Source organism: Trachemys scripta, chromosome 2 (genome assembly GCF_013100865.1).
Source record: "Trachemys scripta elegans isolate TJP31775 chromosome 2, CAS_Tse_1.0, whole genome shotgun sequence".
Lineage (NCBI taxonomy): Eukaryota > Metazoa > Chordata > Testudines > Emydidae > Trachemys > Trachemys scripta.
Window position 1 is genome coordinate 92,382,641 of NC_048299.1, and position 17,915 is coordinate 92,400,555.

A 17,915-nucleotide genomic window follows, 5' to 3' on the forward strand; every position below is an offset into this window, starting at 1 on the left:
CATTTAGGACAAATGGACCTGACTCTCAGTCTGAAGGATTAAAGTCAACACTTCAGGCATTTTTTCCACCTTTAGTTGTCTGGCGTCCACTGTGCTTTCATTGTGTCAGCTCCCCTCTTTAATTGCTTTTTGCTGGAAACATTGCACTGGACCACAAGTGAAGTGAAACGGGTTCTAAACATTCCCAACAGCTGCCTTTTGTTGCTGGTATGGAAACAGCTGTAAGGGTCATATAATCACACTTCTGTTAATAGTTAGCTATATACCATATGTGCCTATTTGGCAGCAGGGGACACACAGGCGGCTCCTGTGGAGATGTAAATGCTAACTGGGACCACTGTCATTCTGTGCCCCATTTGACAGACTAAGCACTTGTTCTATCCCAGGAGAGTTGACTGAACAGATATTCATTGCTGCTTTTATTACAGCAAGGCATATGTATCATTCATTTGCAAAAGGGATCTGTGTGCTTTTCCCTGGAGTGGAAGGAACAGTTTCTTGCTTTTGATATGTTTTTTTTTTTTCGGTGCTGTAAAATTTTACTAGGATGTCAATCAATTCAAAGCACCTTATGCTTAGCGTGTTCACAGTTAAGTTTTATTTTTTTTTCTTTTGGACGGATAAGCAGCTTCTTTTTTAAAATAAAAAGTTCCCATTGTGAAATCAGTCATACATTTTTCCCTTCAAAAGCAAGGTTCTAAAGCTGGAATGGGTGGAAGGTTACCTATTAAAGAGTAGAGATACAGCAGATTATCATCATACACCATAACACAAGACATATACGCAAAGTAACTCAGAATTTTATAACTAGATTGTTCTGACATGCATGAACGTCATTACCAGTTTGCGGGGATAGTTATTAAAATTACAGTCTTTCACATCAAAGTCACTGATTAAAGTCGGACCCCGGTTAGTGGTGAACAAATATTTTTACTACCATTTGTTGTCTGGTAATGTAAAATGACTTGAGGGTCTTAAGAGTACTTTACAAAGGTAGATAAACTTTATGATCCCCATTTTACAGGTAGGAAACTGGCACAAAGAAGGGAAATGATTTGGCCAAGGTCACACAGCAAAGCAATTACTAAAACTCAGGTTTCCTGTCTTCCAGGCCATTCTAACCATAATGCCCAGTGGACTTCACCATGATATACACACTCATGTTTGTCTCTGTCCTCTGGTCCATCGAAGACCACCAGCATTTTCACAGTACAGAGGAGTTCCCAGATTAAAAAGCAAACTATTTAACATACACTAAAATAGTATTACTTTTTCATAAGGGCATGTGTGTTTTACCACAGCAGCAGTGTCATTTCCATTTATTATCAAATGCCATTTCATTTTATTTATAATCTAGTTGGCTGAAAGAGCTATGTATCGCTGCCACATTATTGCATCTGTTTAAACTAGATATGGGAATCCTGAACAATTTGTAGAAAACTGGGATATAGTCTGCCTCAGGGGCTCAAATCATAATAATAGTCTTGGTCTACACTTAAAAGTTATATTGGTTTAGCTACATGGTGAGAGGTGTGGGAAAAAAATCACTCCTGATCGACATAACTATGCTGACAAAACCCCCAGTGCAGACGCAGTTATGTCAGCGGCAGAATGCATCTCTTGCTAACGTCGTTCAGGGAGGTAGTGTTACTACACTGACAGAAGAACTTCTGTTGGCTGCATCTATGCTAGCAGGCTATCATACTGAGTCTCAGCAGATCTTCTACTGATAACAGTGGAAGGCTTATTCAAAGATCAAGGGAAGAATGTGGCCTTTATTTAATAACTAAACATTTAGTTAGTGAAGTTAATATTGCATTCAGCATAACTCAGTGGGACAAAGGGATTCAGAGCACTTTTAGGACCACTGCTATTTTTGTTGTTTGCCATTTGCACATGTACTTGCCTGATCTGTGCACAGAATTTCAGTAACTGTGCACATGAATTATTTGGAAATCTGGCTGTTAAAGTGCCATTGTTATGCCTAAAAGTTCACACTTTACTAAGATGAATGGGACTGTTAACATCTCTTAAAGCTGTTGTTTCAGTCTGTCTGCAGACTCAGGAAGACAGCTCTGTGTTTGTTTTGCATCAGTGACACTCAGTTCATGTTTGGAAAGTTTTCACTGCAACCATAGGGGCTAAAAACACAACTGTTTCTTAATAAAAGTTTGCTTTCTGTGGGGGGAGACCATAATCTGTTATGATGAGTGGTATGACAGGGTTCATCACTGTGGCGCCTCCTGCTGGCTGTCTTGGAGATTAGCTCCGCATATTAGTGCACCCTCTTCAGGTGGTGCCTCGCTGCCGTCACTCCTGCTCTAGGACCCACATCTCTCCAAGGACTGTGGCGTCCTCTTCAGCAACACAGCCCTCCAGCCGTGCCACACACACTGTGCTCCCCCCTTTGGAGGACCTGCAGTCTGCTGTTCAGCCACTTCCTTTAGTGGCAACTGCAGCAAATTGTCTGGTCACTTCCTCATGGCCCCAGCATCCTCTTTGCCCTTGCATCAGGGCCTCAGCCTGCAAACCCCAGCAGTCAGCCAGAAGCTGTCTCTCATTCCCCCTTACCCTGCTCGCAGCACTGTTCTGTCCAGGGTGCTGGCAGTTCTCTCAGCCCTCCAGAGACACAGTCCTTCCCCCCTGGGCTCCCAGCTCCCTTTTTATATGGGCCTGCTTGGCCCTGATTGGCAGTTCCCTTCAGCCCTTCTCTGATTGGTTGCCTCCTGTGCAGCCTCCATAGGGCTTTATTAACCTCTTAGAGCCCAGTTTGGGGCAGGCACCCCATCACAGTGGGCAGACGAACATGTTAAGCAGGCCAAATTCAGTACAAGATATTTAACATATATAAGCTCCTACATTGGTATGTTCTGAGTTACACATCATTTACTGTGTGTTATTTGTATCCTAGGTTCAGGTTCAGTGGTCGTATCCTTGGCCTTGCTCTCATTCATCAGTACCTTCTTGATGCTTTCTTCACGAGGCCATTCTATAAAGCACTACTGAGGCTGTAAGTATATGAATGCAATCAACAGAGACTTGGGCCTTGATCCTGCCATGATCCCTGCAGAAACAAACCCTTGTGGAGCTCATTGCAGGACTGGGACCTTAGTTTTCAAGTTCTTCTACTGTTGCTTTTAGGGTAGATGGGAGGGAGATTTAATCATTTCCTTTTTTCCCCCAGACTGTGCCCTTCTTTAATATTAACAGTGTTGATTAAAGGGTTAAAAGGCATTGGAGTTAAGCACCCACTTTTGAAAATATTGGTCCACATTCCTAAATTTTAATATTAGGAAAATGCAGTCCGAACCATTTAAATGGGATATGGGTCACTGAAAAGCATATTTAATTGGACAATCCACAGAGAAACAATTCTTTTCTCTAAACAAAATGAGTTATCTTGCATGTCACTGGAAAAAACATAATTGCCCAAGCTCCATTGTTTGGATTTTCAGCCTAAGCATTTGTTAATTATGTTTAATCATACAATATCAGGGTTGGAAGGTACCTCAGGAGGTCATCTAGTCCAACCCCCTGCTCAAAGCAGGACCAATCCCCAGACAGATTTTTGCCCCAAATGGCCCCCTCAAGGAGGGGGCTCACAACCCTGGGTATAGCAGGCCAATGCTCAAACCACTGAGCTATTTCTCCTCCCCAAATGTTAATATGGATGTAAAGCATTACAGGTTTCTTTGCTCAGCCTGTCTTACACAATGAGAACCAGGAGATGCCCAGTAATGTATTACTTTTAATGCTCATTGAAATGTTTTGATATTTTAATGGATGGTCTATTGCTCTTTAATCAATTTTATGCAATAAGAAAAGCCACATAAAATATACCAAGATTCAGTTGAATGAATTGATATATATTGACAGATGATAACTCAGAGGAATGTTTAGCTGAAATGGTTGGTTAAACCATGATTTGAGGACTTCAGTAACTCAGCCAGAGGTTAGGGGTCTATTACAGGACTAGTGGAGGAGGTTCTGTGGCTGCAATATGAAGGAAGTCAGACTAAGTCCCTTCTGACCTTAAAGTCTATGAGGATTAATCTGAATTTGCAGTGAAGTCTCTTTTAATAAGCTTTAAAAAGGAAGTCATTCTATTTTACTGATATTTAATGTTCTATAGTCCACACACTTTGAGTTTGGTGTTTTAACAAAAGGTGTATGTATAAAATCAAAAGGGCATCAGCTTTTGTCAGAGCTTTGTCATAAGAAAACACTGTACATGTTCTGAGCAGTAAACCATCATCCTGGTACACATAAGGTTATATCTTCCTCGTCGTTTCTCTGTCTTGCTGTACAATTAGGCCATGTGATTTAAGTGACTTGGAGTACCTGGATGAGGAGTTTCATCAGAGCTTGCAATGGATGAAGGATAACAACATCACTGATATCCTGGATCTCACTTTCACAGTGAACGAGGAGGTGTTTGGCCAGGTGAGTATGGCTATGTGACAAACCATCGCAGAGTTTGAAAAACAGATTTGGAACTGACATAGTCAAACACAATGAACATCAATCATTCCGTTTGAACAGATTCATAGTAAATTCCTTTAACCTTTTCAATGCCATTTTCATCTCTTGCCTTTTGTTCTTATAAGCCATCTATTTCAGTGCACACAGTTATTCTCAGAGTCTACCGTGTACGATACCAGCCCTGGCTTCCCTACAGGCCTCATCAGCCACACACTCATGAACAGAAGGAATTCTCTAAAGTGGAATATAGCGCCTCTTTCTAGGGTGTAATTCAGACAGATTTGTTATTCGGTGAATGTGGACAAAGGATGTAATTTACATGTTGATGTGACTGAAAGGATGGGGGGGAACAACTAATAGGTGGCATATGGTATGACAACCCTCATCACTACTTTGCCTTGCACCTTCCTATTAGTTGCTATTCCTCCTATCCTCACCTCCTTCTGCACACTGGGCATGTAAATTACCCTTAGTTATGCACCCCCAGTAATTATGCTTCTGCCACTTACACCTGATTTTTTGTTTTGATTTTGTTTTTGTTTGTTTGTTTGTTTAACCAACTTAGGCATGAGGCCAAATTTAGTTTTGAGTTATACCAATATAAATTCAGAATAGCTCTGTTGATTTCACTGGAGTTACTTTACATTTACACTTTTGTAAATGAGAGCATAATCTGTGTATTTTACACCACCATATATGACTCCACTGAATTTGACCCAATGAGATAGTGGTGGGACATCAAAGAGGAGATGTAGGAAGAACAGCTGGAGATGGTAGACTGTACAAAAGGGGAGAGATGAGGCTAGAGAGGCAGATTTGGCAATCATCAGCATGGAGACAGTAGGTAACGCTGTGAGCGTGGATGAAGTTGCCTAGAAAAAGGAAAGAGAGGACAGAGCCCCAAGAGAAACCAATGGAGAGTTGGGGGCAGGATTAAGAGCCACCAAAGGAGATGCTGAAGGCTAAAGAAGTGTCGAAGCCGAGGGAAAGGAGAAAGTTCAGGATGAGGGTTTGACTGGTAGTCTCAAAGGCAGCAGAGAGATCAAAGTAAAATATTGCCCCTGTGACTTTCCAGGGAAGTAGTAAGGGCATAAGCCAGGCTGGAGGAGATCAAGAATAGAGTTGGAGCAGAGAAAATCTGGCAGCAGGAGTAAACAATAGGTCAGCAATAAGGATCTTGGAAGCAGAAGAGTCTGCAGAAGGGTATTTTCAAGGTTGAGGTTGAACTCTGGTGTGTCTGTAGACTAGTGGAAAGGAACTAGAGGATAGAGACTAATGACAAGGGAAAGAGGGGGAGCGAGGAAGGACAAGAGGCAAAAACAGAATCCAGGGTGCAGGATAAGGGATTACAAGTATTGGGGCCTCTTCAGAAGAGATAGGATTATTCTGCACAGCCCAGCCATCAACTGTTTTCTTGGCTTTGAGCAAAATTTTGCGTGACATCCAAATGATGATGCAATGGTTGCTCTGGCAGAAATGGCAGTTTAAAACTAATGCGTAAAGACGTAGACGGACAAACAAAGTTATGCAGATACACTGTACGGACAGATGAGTTACATGTATATTTACATTAGTAGACAATGAAGGTAAGTGAAAATATCAATGGGAGTTGTGCTCATTCATCTGAGAGCACCACCTGGCTTGCTACCTAGAATTACGCTCTTTGCAAAGAGAAGATGCATATCATTAAGTGGGATTTTGTTGCATGCTACAAATAAGATGGGTTTTAAAAGAAAAGATCAAGATATCTGATAGTACTAAACCAGATGAACAACTTAGGGCCAGATTCTGATACCATTATTCATGTTGACTAGTACCTTACTTCACAAGCAGACCCATTGACTTAGCTGGGATTACTGGTGGAGTAAGGTGACTTTCATTGTGAATAAGAGCATCAGAATCTGGCCCTAATCTCCTTTTAGATTTTAAGGTTTTTTGGGGCAGGGACTGTCATTTTCTGAATGTTTGTACAGCACCAAGCACATTGAGGCCCCAATTAGGTTGGCCTCTAGGTGCTACCTCAATATAAATTGCAACAGAGGGTCCTGTGGCACCTTTAAGACTAACAGAAGTATTGGGAGCATAAGCTTAAGACTAACAGAAGTATTGGGAGCATAAGCTTTCGTGGGTTCTTACCCACGAAAGCTTATGCTCCCAATACTTCTGTTAGTCTTAAAGGTGCCACAGGACCCTCTGTTGCTTTTTACAGATTCAGACTAACACGGCTACCCCTCTGATACTCAATATAAATGTTAAATGATAAATCCATGAGAAGACTCTCCTTGACTTTAATGGGTTTTAGGATCAGGCCCAAAGCTGGTCATGGGAGGAAGCAAATGTTCAGGGACTGCTATTTAGTATTTAAGAATAACTTCTGTGTTAGCTAGATACCATTCAAGCAGACAAGTGGCAAACGATCTAGCAGAGAGTCCCAAGAGTTTGGCCAGCAAAATTAGAAGATTGAAAATTGTAGACTGGTTGCCAAAAAAACTGTGTTTAAAAGAATATGGTCAAACAACAAAGATCTTGTGGACAAGAAATTTTAGGAAATGGAAGAATGAAACCTGGAATTATATATTACTCACAGATGAGTCCAACTTTGAAGAGTTGTTGGATCATTTAAAGAGTGGGTGAACAATACTTTACCAAAGTGTAAATCACAGTGGTAGCTTTATTAATATTTGGGAGCTGCATCTCAAAGGATGGATAGGGCAAACAAAATCTAGAAGGGACATTTGGGTGCAGCATCGGACTCAGCTCTACCCCATCAAGATTGCAATCTTTCTTGCACCTTGCACCTGCAGGGATTGTGTGTCACTGTCCCTGTGGCAGCACACAAATCCCTTTGCAGCTCTGCTGTCACAGCTCTGTTCACTCACTCCCGAGGGTTCTCTGCACATTCAGCAGCAGGGTGGCCTCCCCCGTGTCCAGGGGCTTGTCCTCCTCCTTGCAGTTCAGCCCAGGAGTCTCTGCTCATCAGCTTGAGATACATGGGGGACAAGGAAGGAAATCAGATAATGCAGAGGATCAGATAATGAGGATTCGGATAGTATACTATATAGAAATAATAAGAAGCTGAAGAAATTAATCATCGGGAAGGCTGCATGTTTTGGGAAATCCTGCAAGAGATTTGGGACAATGGGACTCAAGCACGTGCTTAAAGCTAGACATGCATAACTGCTTTGCTGAAGAGGGGCTTTCATGACTCTTTCACATCTATGCACTGTCTTCAGGGATGAAATTGAGCCCTGGGGCCAAAGTCTCAGCTGGTGTAAATGAGTGCAGCTCCTTTGGAGTCCATGTACACTAGCTGAGGCTCTAGCCCATTTTGTCTAACTTTACCCTGGTTACCCTTACTTGCTCTTACTGCTTCTCATTAAAGCTTGAGCTTGGATGAATCATCAAGTGTTTTCATAATTCATGATGCTACTCTAAGTCCCTGTCAATGGGCAGAATAATGAAGATCATATTGTATATGCTTTGTATGCAATCTCTTGGACTAATAAACATATAAATCATGTATGCAGCCCATTCGTTATCTATAGTAGACATCACTGCTATGGCAGCAGAAAACTGAAAAGGGCATAAGGAGGTTCCATCACTTTCTAAATCATTTTTTTAGGGCTTGTCTACTCAAACATATGGTTTGTGGCAAGTTGGGGTGTGAATCTACTTGCACTAGCCTTCCACAGACTAGGACCCTGCTGATGTACATTAACAGTTTGTTAATGTGCTTTCATGTAGTCCTATTTGAAATCAGGTGAGCAGCCGACATCATGATTTGTTGATTTAATGTACCCTCTCTATACACATGCACATAATACATCATTGGAAAGCTTATTCTGTCTACTTTAAGATGATGTATGATGTGACACTGACAAGTGGTGCCATTACCATAGAAATGGGATAAACAATAATACCATCCACAATTAAAACTTTGAAATATTTGCATTAGTTTCTGTTAGATTAATGACTCTATGTATTATTGCAAAACATAAAACTGGATTTCTTTGTGACCTCAAAGCATCACGACAACTATCTAAAGGATGAAACAAAATAGAATCATGAATTTGAACAAGTATAATTAAACTGAGCTGGTGACATTTCTAGTCAACTTCATTATCATCTTGTTCACCATTATGGTCTCTATTGAGTGTGTGGTCTCCATTGCTTTGGCATGTACACAGTTCTTTGCAGGAAAGATTGTTCTAACTATAGATACAGTTGATTGTGCAGTGAGCCCCTACTGGTACAGGAACAAATAAGGTCTTGTAGAAGCTCAGAAGCCACTGGGCCCTTGAAGAATACAGGAAGTAGTTCATCATCCACATTTTTCCATCCATGTTGCAGTGGTGATCCAATATCTTGTTCACCTATGTGCAAAGACATCCAAATCTTTGTTTGCCAATATGCTCTTTAGACATGCTCTTCAAAACTGTCCTCACATGGTAGGAGTTTGGCCAGTGACTTGTCTGTTTTGATGACTAGATTGAGGTGCAAGCTATTCAGATTTATGTGGGTGTCCTTTTCTTTCTTACGCTGGTCATACATCACTGCTAACAATTTCCTTGCTGCAGAAATTGCAGCTTGTCTGTCACTCTCTCCCAATTTGGCAAGATCTCTGGAGCATAAAGCTCCCTTTGTTTTGACAGCATCAAACACAGATTTTTTTTTCCCAGTTCCAAATAGGGATGATACAGTAGGAAGTATGTTGCAGAAGTCAGGAGTGAGTGCGTCACAAATTGCATGCACAGTATGAAGCGACACTTGTCAGTTGTGCTGATAATGGTGCCTCTTTCAATCTACATGCTATATATGTGTTCCATTTTTGAAAAGTAGTGAACCACAAGAACCAAACCTTCTGTGTCAAGTGACCTAATTATTATGGTTACTTTGACACCGAGAGGCCCAAAAGCTATATTAGCACATACAGCATGCAGAGGCATCATTGTATCTGCTTTCTCTTGAGTACTGTATAAGTCTTGGACTTCAATACCGCACTGGTGATGGACTTTGCTACGTCCCCATTGTAAAAGCCTCCAACAAGAAGGTGCATTTTGAACCATATATTTACGGAGGAATTTTACAAGTGACTGCTGTTGGATGCCACATTTAGAAACTTTTTTCATGGAGGCAAAGGGTGTCCACCAATCACCTGGTATTTTTTGCATCCAACCTTAGACCTTGTCCGGTGCTGTCTTTCTGCAGTTTTCAAAGAGTTACTGTTATCATATGTCAAAGACTCCAATTACAGAATTAGCTTTCTCAAATCCTTTTAGGACCTGCCTCAAGTACTCAGCAGCCAATACACTGAATGTGTGGAATTTGTCTCCAGCCATCATTTGTATCACAGCATTGGCATCTTTGATGTACACAGTGGTTTCTTTGCATATGTCTACACAGCAAAGAAAAACCCACTGCTGGTCTGTGCCAACCAAGTCAGCTCACTGGGCTCAGGCTGCAGAGTTGTTTCATTGCTGTGTAGACTTCAGGCTTGGACTGGAGTCCAGGCTCTAGGACCGTGTGGATGAGCCAGCTGTGGGTTTTTCTTTGCTGTGTAGACATATCCCTAGTTGCATTCTCTTAGCTGATGGATTCTTTCAGCTTCTGCTTCCAGCTGATGCCCTAATTCAGCTTTGTCTGTTGTTCTCCTAGTTCCATCAGCATGGAAGAAGAACACAGGCACCTGTCCTTTTCGGTGACAAAGAACAGTTGCCATTGAAACACCATCTCTTCATCTTGCTAAGGGCAGGACTCTGCGGAAAACAATTGCTGGATTGATCGCTGCTGTGATTGTCCCTCCATTGTCAAACTTAAATTTGGTCCTCTTGGCCATGTCTGCAAATGTTTTGATGACTGAGTTCTTGACTAGGCTGAAGAAGCTATGTGTCCCATCAGAATCAAGTGCACCTGTCACAAATCTCTCCATTTGTTCTTCATCCAGAATAGGTACATATGGAATTGCTGTGTAGATGCTCTTTCTTTGTTGCAAGCTTATGCTTGAAACTCGACCAAAATGGAATCACATGAGTGTGAACAATATCAATGCAATTTGGTATTGGTAGGACGTTATGAAGTAAAAGTCTTAAGAGACTCCAGAAGAGATCTCAGACATTGTTCATTTATAGGTGAGAAGAGTTTTTTTTTTCTAAGTTTTTTTTTTATCATGAGTCGGTTCTGGATGTATTCTAGGTTTTTCAAATACTGCACCTTGCGTAAGAGTCTCTGATTACCTGGGTAAAATAAGTGACTTTTCTTTCCCATGGGTCAGGATATTTCTTGTGATGCTGAACTATCTGCAAACTGTTCTTCAAATACCACTCTAGCCATTGAAAAGAAGGTACCTTTCCATCAATGCTCTCTATGCTGATATCTATATTACTGTCTCCTTCATGGATGAGATTTCTACCAGCATGAAGGGGTGTAATTCCATTTGAAATGAACATACCCCTCTGGAGTCTTTCTACTTCAGTTTTTGCAACACTGGTGATGAACTGCCTCAGCTCATCATAATTGCAGAATCCATGAAGGTACAATGTGTCCGTTCAATTGTGAGGCCCAAACTCATGGGTTTAGCCATGCAGCAAGACCTGTGTGCAGAGGTGTGATCATTTGGAACACTTAAATACTACGCACTCTGCAACTGAGAGACACCTTCTTTGAATGTCTTCTCAAGGACGACACCACTGGCTGAATTATCTACCAACCAAAGGACAAACTCCTGCACCAACTGGGGCACAAAAGTAGCTGCCCTCTGTAAACTACAAACACCTGACTTTGGATAACATACTGAGGCTTTCATTTTGGCTATTTCTGACCAAAGGATTGAAGCAGCATTATACAAAATCACTTGTTCATTTGAAAGCTATTCATCAGGCTCATTCGCCAGAAGAACAGCCACAAAACATTTGGATGAGTTAAGTTCCTGCTTCAGATGACTAGCAGTTTGGATAGCATTAGCTAATGTTATTGTGCTGCCTGGAACAATGGTAGATACGCATTTTCCGTGCTGTTCATAGAATGAAATTGCAGAACCATAATGTTTTTTTCTAATCTTGCCTATAATTTGCTACTAGAATAGCTTTCAGTTTCTACATCTGAGGGAAGTAGGGCATTATATCTTTGTAGCAGCTTGGACAGAAGAGTCTTCTTGTTGTACATAATATAATTGTCTATCTCTTCTACCAGCTCATAGAACTCATAGAATATCAGGGTTGGAAGGGACCTCAGGAGGTCTTCTAGTCCAACCCCCTGCTCAAAGCAGGACCAATCCTCAGACAGATTTTTGCCCCACATCCCTAAATGGCCCCCTCAAGGATTTGATAAAGTGCAATTTCATAATGTGAGTGTATTGTTGCAGTGCAACTAGATGGTTTTGCTTTAAGATTCTTTTTACACAAAGAGGAAGAAAGGCATGTTGAGTGACAAAAGCAATCAAGTCTTCTACAGATAATCAGTGCAATATGTCATCATCTTGTCTTTGACATGCTTCCTCCCTTAGATTGGTTGTTCTCAAATGTTCCTATTTTATTAAGTTTCTTGTCTTTCTTGTGTGGTTTTCTCAAGCAAACAATGCAACTGGACCAATCGCTGGAGGACATGCTTGCGCTGGTGGCTATAGAAGCAGATGAACATGATGTTCTCTGATCAGATTCAGAATCTGTTTTCTTCCCTGGGTTCAGTAAAACTCTGACATGTGCAACATTCAACTTGCTTGTGTGTTTCTGAAAGCAACCCCTGTGACAGAGTATTGGTGGCACATCATCTAAACTAGAAAACTCATCCAGTAGCCATCAATACAATTCATCTCTCCTGACTTCTGCTGCCAGCATCACAGAATTCTGTCCAGCACTGATTGCTTTGACAGTTTTGTATTCTTTTGATTTTCTTGACAAATAACACATTTTTCAAAGTTTGTGAAAAGTCTTTTTCTCTTTGATGTAAACTTTAAGGGGCTTGTGTGCTCAATGTCTTCATATACTGTAATTTCTCTGTAGTGGTAAATTTATTATATTGTTAGCATTACCACCACCACTATCACCATTTTTCATTTTGTACACAGATACAGACTTATGCTAAATTAGATATAAATTAGATCTGTATGTTAGTATCAAAATTACCATTTTAGAGCACTTTGATTAAAGCCCAATATGAAGCTGTGTATTGTCATCTCTAACACTAATACTGACCTGTGCATGTCACTGAATTAAAAAGCTAATTTATAGAATATCTACCCACTATGCAGTACAAACTATGGGCACGCAATCTACTGCTACTGGTGCACAACCTTCAATATGAAACTCATCTGGTCAGCACATTTCATCTGAAAATATAGAAAACTATTATAATCACTTGTGACACACTCTGACAATTAAGAATATGCGATGTGAAAACATTTCATGTTAGTATATTGCAATATGTTGATATTTGACATCGTTACCACAGCTTCATCATTTCTGGTTAAAAAAAAAAAATACTTGTCCATGCAAAACCAATACAAACCTTTTAATACATTATCACTTGGACATACGTTGGTGTTTGACCAATGAACACCACATTAAGATGTTGAAATTAATTTAAAAAGTAAAATCTGTAGTTGTAATCTTGTTGCAGTGTTTCTGGAACTGTGCAAAAAATGACACTTTCTCATTTTGGGTACCGTTGTTTCACCTCACTTACAGTCATATGGCACCACTTGACAGCTGCTTATCATACTTCATCTAAAAGAACATAAAATAAGCTTTGAAAGGATATGTGATGTGGGGGGAGTGTAGGTTGGGTACATTAATCTCCAAAAATATGGCCCTTTTTGGAGAATTGCCACATGCCTGAATGGGACTGGATCAGAGTGCATTAATGAAGTGTAAATGCGTGGCAGCAAGGTCCACATGGACAGTTTCTCTGCAGCAGGCTACTACAGGGTAGACTCAGACCCCAGTTTGCCACAGACTAAATGTTCATGCAAATAAACCCATAATTGTTCTTAATTTTTTTAATCTATTAGAGTGAATTTGAAATGAGTTTAATTACAAGGTAGATAATTTTTTGCAACATCTGCCAAAGATCATATGCTCACTGCATAGGTTCCTAAGGCTAATTCCTTCTAATCACTTCTTGTCTGCCTCAAACTTCAGCAATCAAACCAACTAAAATTAACCCTTAAGATGCTATGAAATTCTATAGCCATTGATATACGCTTCCACTTAGCTTTACTCACAGTAACAATTTTTGCCTAAGGGAGCATGTCACATGAGAGTAAAACTTTTGAACTGAAACAGATAAGTTTTTGAACCAACAGTTAACCTACTAATTGCATTTCTTCTGTGAGACAATCTGACTTCCTTGACACTGAGGCAGATTCTCTGTCCTGGCCTGTTCCCTTTGCCCTGTTAGGAAGTTTGCAGCAGGCATAGAGCTGGCATAACTGGCTCCTAAGTCACCCTCCCTGCAGCTCTTGGTGGGAAAGGCAGGATGAACATGTGTGGTAAAAGTGAGCTATGTTTTGGCTATGATCAGTTGGTCAGTGGTTTCTGGGGGCCCACTGCAAGCTGGCACAAGAAGTTGGAACATTCTCAAGACTGATTTAGTTGGGAATTGGTCCTGCTTTGAGCAGGGGGTTGGACTAGATGACTTCCTGAGGTCCCTTCCAACCCTGATATTCTATGTTTCTATGGCTGCTGTAGCCTGTGCTGGAAAGAGGGGCTGAGCAGAGAAAATCATGGCACCTTGATGTGTCCCACTTCACCAAGTGTGATGTCGGTGAATCAAAGAATCTGAATCATTATCTGTATATGCCATTTGGAATGTGTTTTTCCCTCGCTAATTACTTTAATTTTTCTGATGGGAATGGGAGAGACACCAACATAGGGTGAGCTGTAATGATGCGATGTATTGATAGGAATGCAGAAATGTTACTTGCGCCGCACTGTTTTGCAAAGCCTGCCTTGAATTTTGAAATACATGGTGATCTCTGCATTGCTACCCCAGTATGTATTTCTATTTGATAGGTGACAGAAAGAGAGCTGAAATCTGGGGGTTCAAATACACAGGTGACAGAAAAGAACAAGAAGGAGTACATTGAGAGAATGGTAAAGTGGCGTGTGGAACGAGGAGTGGTTCAGCAAACAGAGGCTCTAGTCCGTGGCTTCTATGAAGTAAGTAACAAAGTTGCTCACACCATCCACCACTCATGATCTGAATGTGACAAGCACAAGGGCAGCCTACTGACAATACCAGAAATGAATGGAATTCTCAAAACCTTAGCTGGCAGGGGTAGTAGCATCAGGAGATGATGTGTTTAATGTTAGTGATTAAGGGAGAAGGTAGCTGAATGTGAACTTGATTCTGCACAATAAAAAGTGATGAATGGGAAAAAAAGAACAGGTAAACCTGACCTGCACTAATGAAATTACTGCTATCCAGTCACAACAATATTCCTAGCAGAGAAAGTTGCACATAGCTAAGCACCACGCTGGTAAAATGAGGACAGCACTTAGGCCCTTGTGTCCTCAGACAATTGTACATACTGCCACTTTTTCACCATGCACACTTGCAAGTAAGGGAGGGTAGGCTTATTACTATCAGCGCAGAAGACCATGCCTAGCACTTGATCTCATTTGCACCCACATGAGTCTTCTACTTGCCAACCTTGTGCACCCTGCTGTGTACCATACAAGGACTTTCAGGATCAAATCCTGTATCTGCTGAGACTACAGAATATTGTCAGTTCCCAGAGTCTTGCCTTTTTCACCACTCATGCCTGCCAATCAGAGGCACAGAGAACTGGAAGATCACAAGCAAGGAAATAAAATAAATTGCTAAGACATTATCCTAGGTTGCTGTACCCCGCAGAAGTCTCCTTTCATTCAAATAGAATAAGAATTTCTGGCATGTTTGGATAGGATGTGTCCTGTCAAACCACATTTTACTTTCCTTGTGTATGTCATATGCTGTCCTGGCCAGAGGCTGAGTTTGTTGACTAATGAGCTATGACAATATTAACTGTTGGTATTGGCTTTGGTAACTATGAAAAAATGTCAGTCTATAAAGCATAGTGAGCCTGATTCTTCTTTCACTTACCCTGGTGTAAATCAAAATTTATTGGAGTAAAACTAGTGCAGACAAGAGGAGAATCAGGCTCAGTATACAGAATTGTAAAATGATTTTTCTTCTGTGGTTATTTCAGTTTTTCGGTTTGTTCCATTTTTCAGTCAATATTAAGCAGAGGCCATTGTTGATTATAAGACTCCTCAGGCTAGATTTTCAAAGGTATTCAGGCTTCTAATGATGCAGATCAGTTTGGGATTTTCAAAAGGCGGTATGCAGTTTAGGTGCCTGATTCCCATTGTTTCCGGTGGAAGTTTGGTTCCGAGGCTGCCCAGGCGCATTTGAAAATTCCCATAGGCACGTATCTGCATCATTAGGCACCTAAGTACCTTTGAAAATCTGACCCCTAGCCACTAGTGGCTGTTCTAAGCAATAAAGGCTTTTTGAAAGATGTTGTATAAAATACTGTAGTGAAGTATGGGTTCCAAATTTTCTTCTTCTGTTGGGGGTTGGAGTGTGAGGAAGTACAGAATGAACACATGATTGAGGAGAAGAACTTTCCAGAGATAGTGAGACATACTATATCCCTAAGGAACTCATCACAGAGCGGTTTGACATCTAGCATTCTATACTATAAACTGTGGCTAGCCCTAATATATAAAATGCTGGATCTCAAGCTTGTGTTAATGGGCACTGCTCCATTGAAGTCATTGGAGCTATGTCAATTTACGTCAGCTAAGGATTTGGCTCCAAGAGTTGCACTGTGGCAGAATTCATAAAAGTGCTCGAGCGCCGCAAGAACTGACAAAGGCTGAAAAGCTGTATATTTGTCTCTATATTCCGTGTTCATCCGAGTACTGTACAGTTTGTGAAGGATTTTTTTTAATACCATTAAGAAGATAAACCTCAGTTTAATCATGCATGAAGTACTAAGGCTGCTATCTTGTAACCACATTCTGACACAGACTAAAAGTAATATAGAAAAATATACCCTACATTTTGCAAATGTCATACGCAGTTGACCATCTATATCACTTTTCAGAAGAGATGCTGTAGGAAGAAGTCCTCTGCACAAACTATTTCCTTTTCCTTCTGCTGTTCCATTCTGATCATATCTCCTCATAGATCAGCATTGTTTACAATTAAAATTCTCAGCAAACTCACAAAAGAAGAGCAACTGATTTATTAGCAGGTGATTGGAATCTAATTGCTGACATGCACTCTTAGTCACAGTAGGCAGCTAATCATCAGAGCCATGACTGAGTTTTTCTGAGACAATGCATCTACTGTACCTCCAGTCAGAGTGGACTCAAGAATGGTTTGTGTTTTAGGTTGTAGACTCCAGGCTCGTCTCCATTTTTGATGCCAGAGAGCTAGAGCTGGTGATTGCAGGCACTGCAGAAATAGACCTCAATGACTGGCGTAACAACACAGAATATCGTGGAGGTAAACTATCTACTCATACTTAGTAGGATCTTCATTATTATCAGGCCACATCCTGAGATGCGTACTCAGTGTTTGCTCTAATTTTCCTGAGGGAAACTCCCACTGAATTCAGACGGTTTCTCTCAAGAAGGACTCAATGAAAACTAAATAATGACCTCATGATTTGGCCAATAGACACGTTAATACTAGAACAGGTCTTGCAGTTTCTACTCAGATCTTACTCAGACAAAATTCCTTTGACTTAATGGGCGTTTTGACTGAGTAGAGACTGCAGAATTTAGCATATACTTTATTTATATTGAACAATAAGAGTAAAATCCTGGCCTTATTGAGAAAATGGCAAAATTCCCATTAACATCAATAGAGACAAATTCTGCTCCCAGTTACACTCTAACAAAATTTAGCACTAAGTTAAAGCCCCCAAGTCAAAGTGTTTCACTCCTTCATTGAATACCAGCACTAAATCCCCTGCCCCAACTAATTGGACTTGTTTTGTTTTGAACAAAGAGCATAGTGTGTGCAGGAACTGTTGAGTAATGGGCAAATGGGTTGTCCCCCCAGGTCCCTCGGCTCTGCAACACAAAAGAAAACTCAATGGAGTTGACCTGTCCTCCCCCATAAACACATGACGCAAATTTTGGCTGCTGGCTGACCACCAACTATTCTTACCTATTTGTTGCTTAAGCACTGAGCTACTAGCCATAAGGAGGGTTCCCTATAATGGTTTTCATGTTTAACTCTTCTGCATAGAGTGTTATTTAAATATAATTATTGAGCTAGATTGAGCATGGGTTCATTCTGGCTTTCACTAGCATGATCTCATGCCCAGAGCTGTGGTGGAAAGTCTGCCAGGGAAGGGCTTGCAGCAGCCATTCCCCTCCAGATGTTGGAGATCAGTACAACCCCAAAAGGGACTGTTATTGGCCATGAAGAGGGTATGT

General features: G+C 40.9%; 1 protein-coding gene across 1 annotated transcript in view; it reads left to right on the forward strand.

Annotated features, from left to right (window-relative positions):
- Nucleotides 1-17,915, forward strand: part of HECW1 (HECT, C2 and WW domain containing E3 ubiquitin protein ligase 1) — a 381,766-nt gene that overhangs the window by 352,631 nt on the left and 11,220 nt on the right. The window contains exons 24-27 of the mRNA XM_034759497.1: nucleotides 2,912-3,010; nucleotides 4,314-4,443; nucleotides 14,490-14,636; nucleotides 16,860-16,974. Of these exons, the coding sequence (XP_034615388.1) occupies nucleotides 2,912-3,010; nucleotides 4,314-4,443; nucleotides 14,490-14,636; nucleotides 16,860-16,974 (491 nt within the window). The remainder of the gene's footprint in view (nucleotides 1-2,911; nucleotides 3,011-4,313; nucleotides 4,444-14,489; nucleotides 14,637-16,859; nucleotides 16,975-17,915) is intronic.